This window comes from Cebidichthys violaceus, unplaced genomic scaffold, assembly GCF_023349555.1.
Source record: "Cebidichthys violaceus isolate CVI_PGR_0920_01 unplaced genomic scaffold, fCebVio1.0.p SCAF_9, whole genome shotgun sequence".
Lineage (NCBI taxonomy): Eukaryota > Metazoa > Chordata > Actinopteri > Perciformes > Stichaeidae > Cebidichthys > Cebidichthys violaceus.
Window position 1 is genome coordinate 1,798,372 of NW_027176975.1, and position 7,891 is coordinate 1,806,262.

At 40.4% G+C, this 7,891-nt stretch overlaps 2 protein-coding genes across 2 annotated transcripts in view; both read left to right on the forward strand.

Moving 5' to 3' along the window:
• The window catches only part of LOC137866913 (solute carrier family 12 member 2-like), a 15,725-nt gene extending 15,598 nt beyond the window's left edge, over positions 1-127 (forward strand). Inside the window, exon 26 of the mRNA XM_068703191.1 lies at positions 1-127. This exon is cut by the window's left edge and continues 65 nt beyond it. Coding sequence (XP_068559292.1) covers positions 1-71 — 71 coding nt within the window. The 3' untranslated portion in view covers positions 72-127.
• A 1,655-nt stretch (positions 128-1,782) lies between these two features.
• Positions 1,783-7,403, forward strand: nudt12 (nudix (nucleoside diphosphate linked moiety X)-type motif 12). The gene is made up of 8 exons (XM_068704017.1): positions 1,783-1,865; positions 2,901-3,152; positions 3,455-3,758; positions 4,685-4,958; positions 5,050-5,217; positions 5,610-5,723; positions 5,820-6,019; positions 6,674-7,403. Exons 2-8 carry the CDS (start codon positions 2,947-2,949, stop codon positions 6,779-6,781), a joined length of 1,374 nt encoding a protein of 457 aa, XP_068560118.1. The 5' UTR covers positions 1,783-1,865; positions 2,901-2,946; the 3' UTR covers positions 6,782-7,403.
• The last annotated feature ends 488 nt before the right edge of the window (positions 7,404-7,891 follow it).

A 7,891-nucleotide genomic window follows, 5' to 3' on the forward strand; every position in this document is an offset into this window, starting at 1 on the left:
TGTCCAAAGAAGCCCCCCCCCTGCTGCTGGTCCGAGGAAACCACCAGAGTGTCCTCACCTTCTACTCCTAACACACACACACACACACACACACACACACACACACACACACACACACACACACACACACACACATCTAATTCATTCATTTGAGTCTCATTAACAAATTAAACATTTAAATGTTTCTTTTATCTGTAACAATAACCGGCTGTGTGTTATTTGTCTTTCATTGTGAGCCTCAGTGAATATTAACTTATGTTATTGTTTATTTCTGTTGATAGAATCATGATTTCAGAATGTTTGCTGGTATTCAGGCGACCGTGAAGCAACACCAACTGTAACGTCATTTTGTACATTATTTTATTAAAATATTAACGAAACCGCTCGTTTCTGTCACGTCTGTCTCGATCCACTTTTTATGGAATTATTCGTGGATATTTTGAGTTTCTCTGGATCCCGAAATGTTCCAAAGAAACTGACATCAAAGTAGTTTGACTCCAGATAATGAAGTGGATTCATGGATGGAAGGTAACGGAGTACATTTACTACAGTTATGAGGTACTTCATGGGACTATTTCTACTTTATGATACTTCATATGTTTTATCTGACAGCTTTAGGTACTTTTCACAATAAATAATGATGTTTTATGAACTACAGTTTACATTATGAAGTCATTAAAATGAGCTGCGTGTGTGTGTGTGTGTGTGTGTGTGTGTGTGTGTGTGTGTACAGAATGTACCACACTGTAAGAGCAGGAAGCCTGCAGGCTGCGTTCAGCAGCAGCATTGACAACAGGAAGCAGAACAAAGTGCTGCAAAGCCAGTGCAAAGTGCAAACTGTGCTGCGTTCAGAGGCTCCTTGGAAAATGCAACTTCCAAATTTTTTTTAACATCACCAAAAAATGACTTTGACCCTTAAAAAAAATAGATATTAGAACAAATTCACGAATGTATAACTGATTATAAAGACATAATAAACATAATAGAATGCTATGAAAACTAATAAAGATGTGATGAATCCATAGTTCAATCAAAGAATCTCTGAATATCTGTTTTTTAACATTTGTATTATAATGTCTTATAGAGCGAGGTTAGCATCAAAGTTAGCAACAGAATGTTAAGTGTATGTAAATATTCCTCTAAATGATTCCAAATCTTCAGCACTAATAGTTACAGAATAATTCACCATTTAAGAATCACTTCTCACACTTCAGGCTGCTGCTGCTTCAGGATGTGAAACATTGTTTCATTGTTTCATTGTTGGTGTTTGTTTGATTCTGTTAAAGGTAAAATCTTCAGACATTCAGATTTAATATCCAAGTCTGCGTTCACCTAAAACAAGTTCTTTAAGTTCTCTCAACGTTCTGACTCAGCAGAATAGATTTAACATCAAGAACAACAAAGATACAAGTAAAGAACAGACAGAACCAGGATGTAGGTGATGGATATATACATAAATACAGTACAGATACAATCTCCCATGACTAACATCAGAAAAAAACGGACAATATGTAAATAAAAAAATGAATAGTAATAATAATAAATACAAAAATTAAAATAAATAAAATAAATAAAACATGCAAGACTACAAGTTAAAAATAACAAAAACAAACAGTAAATCTGTAGCCGACACCTGTCCTTAACTTTATGGCTTTATGGTTTTACCCAAAAAAAAAAGTTTAAAAAGTTTCATATTTTCACTAATTAACAGTCAGAAATACGAGGGTTTAAGGGGATCCTGAAGGCAGCGCGGTTGTAAACTGCGTCGCTGCTGCTCTTGAACGCAGCTCGTCACCTCTTTATTCAACAGACACACACTGCTGCCTCCGGACGGAAGAGAAACACGAGCAGAGCTGCACAGCGAGGTGACGCTTTTCAATACTTCTCTTTATTATTATTATTATTTAAACTTTCATGTCGCGTTCTGACCGCAGTCACGAACAAAAAAGGTGACGTCATTACCAGGAAATAGACGGAGCCCGAGAGTCTCCGTTTCGCCTGTACACACAGACGCACTGTGACGTCACTGTGACATAATAAATAACAGGCGTCACGTGTTAACAGTCCCAACGCTTCACATGCGTTAACTGGCTACAAACTGCTCACACGTTGACCCTGAACGCACCACAGTCAATCAACAATGTGACTTCTGTCAGACGTGAGGAGTCATTATGAAATATCTAAACCAAAATAAACACGTGACTCTCAAGCTGTTACGTGTAAACTGCGATTTTGTAACGCTTGTGATTTTTAGTGGGCGTAACCCCAAAGCTTTGATTGACAGCTGTCTGCGCCAATAAGAGGGAGGGAGACACATATATAATTATAATAATAATAATAATAATAATAATAATAAAGGTACAGAGTCCACTTCTCTGATCAGGTGAAATAAAACAGACCTCCACACCTTTAAAGATAATATTAATAATAAAAACTACATTCAAACTGAGGTCATGCAATTCAATTTAAACAAGTAAAAAACAATTAAGAATGAGAATTAAAACAAGCTAATAAAATAGAGTATTCACTTTGTGTTGTGTTGCAGCTTTACGTCTAAATAAATGTCTCCTCCTCATCAATCTGCACTCAACAGCCCATAATGACAACGCAACAACAGGACTTTAGAAACACACACAAATAAATACATATAAACATTCAGACCCTGAATTTTCTAAAATCCTGTTTTTTTCACAAAACATGATCTTTTATTTGTGGATTCTAAACTCCTCCACGGTTCCTAAAAGACAACATTTAGAGATGAATCGTTCTGCATTGTGTCTTTGTTTCATCATCATCAATGAAAGACCTTCTTCAAATCCTACACATGTGTAGTTTTAAACACGTTGAATGACTGAATATAACTCGACTAACAGCTGGACTCTCACCTCCTCACACACCAGTGTTTGTTGTCTCCGATCGCGTCCTGACGGGAGGTTCACCTCCGGGATGACAAGCCTCCAGCTGAGTGCGCAGGAGGAGACGGTGGAGAGGTTTCTGGACGCGGCGGCCCGAGGAGACCTGAGCCAGGTGTCCACGCTGCTGTCCCACGTCTCCTCGCTCGTCAACCGGACGGGACGCAGCGGCTGGACGGCGCTGATGTTCGCCGCTCGCAACGGACACTACGATGTGGTGGAGGCGCTGCTGTCGCACGGGTACAGAGAGCAAAACTAAAGCAATAATACACACGAAAAGTGACTTTAATCCACCTTTAACGTGTTTGGTTTACATTAAAGCATCACTTTAAAGCTGCATTAAGAGGTGTTTGGCCACTAGAGGGCAGAAGAACTCCAAAACTCACCAGAACTCCAAAACTCATATATATATCTATAAAAAAAAAAAAAAATATATATATATATATATATATATATATATATATATATATATATCGTCAGCATTGTGTCCCCCACACGCCGACCCTCTCCTAAAGTCTCTTTTCTGTTTTCGATCTTTCAAGCTGTGACAAGTTCTCCGTGAACAGCTCGTCGCAGAGCGCCTACGATATCGCCAAGTTCTGGGGCCACCGACACGTCTCCAACCTGCTGGGCCGGACGGACGACGGTTGTCAGCGCGTCCTGCCGGGCTCTGACCTCCACCAGCAGGAGAACTACTTCAGCAGAGAGACGCTGGACCGGCTGAGCGCCAAGAGGACCGACAAGGTCTGGTTGGAGGACAGACGGAGCGACCCGGACACGGTCTACCTCCTGTTCTCCAACCTCAGCCCCATGGTCAGCAGCCCCCGGGAAAACCACAGCGCCGGGGTACGAATGCATGTTTTCTTCAAACAATCGCCAAAACTGCTCTTTATGAAAGCCAGGAGCTGTAAACAACGTTATCATGCACCAAACGCTCCCGTCAGAAGAAGCAAAGCAAAACTTTAAATTGTGATATTTCATCAAAAATGTATGTGTCGTTTAAAATCTCACCACAAACCGTTAGCTTTAAACAGATTGTGTAACATTAAATTCTGAGCTCCTCAGCGCAACTATGAAGCCATGATTGATTCATCAGAGAGCAACAGTCATTTGACAACAAATCAGAGAAACTTTGACTGAACTTCAGGAAGTGAACACAGAGCGGAGAGGAGAGGTTGTATACATGTAAATAGTTCTGTGTATATAGCACATAAAGCCTTTTAAACAATGGTAACACTCATGTGTTATACTGCACTAAAGACATGTTCTAGTTCTCTCTACTTCCAGCCATAATTGTTCTGTTTCCATAGAGGAGCAGGACTTTTATATCGCAGTGAAAATCAAATCCATAGAGAGAAAAACAACGCCATGAAACTGCTTTGAGTTCAGAGGTTTGAGAGATGAGTGAACCCAAATACACACAACAAAAAAATCCAGATACTGATGCCAACATTCTTATCACAAGGTCCACTTATTAGTTTTTTCCACAGATTTCAGCCATTGGTCAAGTTTCAACAGTTATGCAAAGGGATTGTTTATAACCGTAAAATGCCACATCATCTGCGTAGAGGAGTAGATTTGTATTCGTATTAAATGGAAAACAAAAGTTTGAAATCAAATTTGGAAGCATAAAAAGTAAAATACTGGTATCAAATGTTTCAAATGCCTTGGAGAGGTCCGGCCTGGATTAACCCATCGTGAAGTCTTTGTTCTTGGAGTGCTATTGTTGGTCAGTCTGACTTTCTAATGCTCGTCATTCTAACTCTTAACAGGTTGAGTCAAAGCTGTGTCGGTTAAGGTACGAGGCGGTGAAAGACCTTCTCCAGAAACCGGCCACTGTGCTCATCTTCCTGGGAGTGGAGAAGAGGAGAAAACCCTCCTCTTCCTCCTCTCAGACTGTGGACGGTGTCCAGGAGCCTCCCGCCTGGTTTGCCATCAACACCGATGAAGACGCTGCCGAACTTCTTAAACGCTGCCGAGAGAAGAACTGCTACTTCCCAAAGACGCCCAACAGAGACCTGCTGAAGCTCAGCGAGGAAGAGGCCGGTGAGGAGGATGCAGCATCATCGCTCTCGACTGAAACAATTGATTTTATATGATTTAAATATTCTAAAATCACGTCTCTTTTGTCCCGCAGGAGTTGTGGCTCAGGCCCGGTCGGTGTTGGCCTGGCACAGCCGCTACAGCTTCTGTCCCACGTGTGGCAGCAGCACCGGGCTGGAGGAGGGAGGATACAAGAGGAGCTGCCTGAACCCCGACTGCAGGAGCCTGAAGGGGGTTCACAACACCTGCTATCCACGAGTCGGTACGGAGCTCCAAAAACCTTCCTCGCCGATCTGCTTTTGATCAATGCTATCAATAAAGAGGGGGGAATTCACAAAAGAATTGCCTACATTTTGAAATGCACCCTAAAAATGTATTGATACTGTATTGAGATGTTTTGGACGGATGTCTTGGATAAAAGAACAGATTTAAATATATAAAATCAGAGAACTTTTTACAGACCGGCCTGTTATTTGATTAAATGTGGAAAATAATCAAAAACTTATTAAAATCAACTTCATTGAACTTCAAAGAAAAACTTTCCATAATAACAATATACACACATACATGTGTATGTATTATAAATGTTGCATTGACTTTAAAAACTGCTGCTAGAACAGACTACTTCATGTATTTGTGGATGTGTGTCTTCAGACCCAGTGGTCATCATGCTGGTGATCCACCCTGATGGAAACCAGTGTTTACTGGGAAGAAAGAAGATCTTTCCAGTCGGCATGTTCTCCTGTCTGGCAGGATTCATAGAGCCCGGTAACCAACACACACACACACACACACACACACACACACATCGCATTGCATTGACTAACCAGTGCCTGAACCCTGGAGCTCCTCCTTCTCCTGCAGGGGAGACGATGGAGGAGGCGGTGAGGAGGGAGGTGGAGGAGGAGAGCGGGGTGAAGGTGGGGCCGGTCCAGTACGTCTCCTGCCAGCCGTGGCCGATGCCGTCCAACCTCATGATCGGCTGCCTCGCCGTCGCCTTGTCGACCGGCATCAAAGTGGACGAAGACGAGATCGAGGAAGCTCGGTGGTTCTCACGGCAACAGGTACAAACAACAGAAACTGATACCGAAAATAATAACAACAACAATGATTACAGTATCAGTGAGGACAACCGTCATCGTTCACAAGTGACCGGGGTCGTTTTCTGAAAACAAGCCGCACTTACTGGACATTTCCTGAGCTTTCAACCGGTTCTCATGGTCTTCATCAGAGGATGGTTTAGCTGTAATCAATGAAAATCATTTTATTTTATGATACATTATATATATAAATATATAACTCTTTATATAAAACCAGCTATAATTGTTAAATATACTTCAATATACTACTGTGTAAATATGCTACAATACTATTAACATAATTATCATTAGAGTAATAAGATATTGGTGTAATACATATTGTATAATTAATAGCAAAATGCTAATTCTAACTTAAACTGATGACATTAAACAAGAGAGAAAACTATAATATAAGCAAGAAACGTCATAAAAAAACAGTAATAAAAATTACAGAATATATATTAAGCAGAGCAAAATGTGTGTAGATTGAAAATAAATATTTGAGATAATTTAGAGAAACTTAGAGAAATAAGTAAACAACAAAACAGGTTTACGGTTTACATTATTTTTCTGTTTTCTGAGCAAAAGACGAAAAAAAAACCATGCAAGTGTTTAAATCTAACTCTTCTTTTTCTCCAGGCGATCGACTCATTCAGAGGAACCCGTCCAGCCTTCACCGTCCCTCCCAGACAGACCATCGCCCACCAGCTCATCAGACACTGGATCGGCATGAACTGCAACCTCTGAGCTTCAGCTCTCACATGGGTCCTACAAACTACAACCAGCAGCAGCAGCAGCAGCAGCTGTCTGAACTGCTGCGAGTCGAGGGAATCCCCAGATTCCTCAGATCGTACCCGACACGGTGCTTTAATGTGGTTTGTATTCACTGTTTGAAACGCACTGCTGGTATGTGGAGTGGTCCGGCATCCAGATGTGACAAAAACACACTTGTCCTAGAAACTCCAGATCTCAGGTCAGAACAAAAAAAGGAAAAATTTAAGATAAATTTGAAAGTTTAGGAAGAAATGGAGAAAGTGCAAACTTTAATGTTATAATACCAGATACATGCAGAAAGATTTAATCTGTAAATTAGACAAAAACAGCAATACTGGGATATTAAACTGTAGACAAATCAAATATCAAATCATCTTTATACATGTATTAAATGTATCCACAAGAGAAGAAGATTAAGTGATTGATAATAAAATCAAAACAAGTTTGATTTTCTCTTGTCAATATCTGCTGTGATGGATGACGATTATTACGGTCAAAATCAACAAAATGGCCGACCGTTGACGCTGATAATTGATGCACGATAAATGGAAATATTGAACTGCTCAATAAAACTAATTCTCAGTGTCTGTGGCAACACTGTCTCACATGTTACTGTTATAAATGGATGTAAAACTGGCAAATGACTGAAAATATCAGAGAGGACGAGAACTCTCTCTCATTTCCCTGAATTTGTGCGTCCTCGACTCCTTGACTCCTTGACTCCTCGACTCCTCGACTCCTCTGGCTTGTGATCAGGAAATCGATCTCAGCTCTCCATCTTGAACGACATCCTAATCCCTTAAAAAGCATCTGGAGGATCTATGAGCGAGGAGACACCGGTGTATCCTCTGCATAAACACATAGGAGGCGTGACACAAAAGTGGTATGATCTCAAACCACATTTTTAATTTTTAATTAATACAAATATTTGTAGTTCACACTGTATAACGTCTATATTAGCCTGTGTGTGTGTGTGTGTGTGTGTGTGTGTGTGTGTGTTAAAGTAAAACGTGTGACATCCGAGTATCTTTGTCACATTTTGCCATGTTGTGAATTGAATTAATAATAAATATATAAACTGAT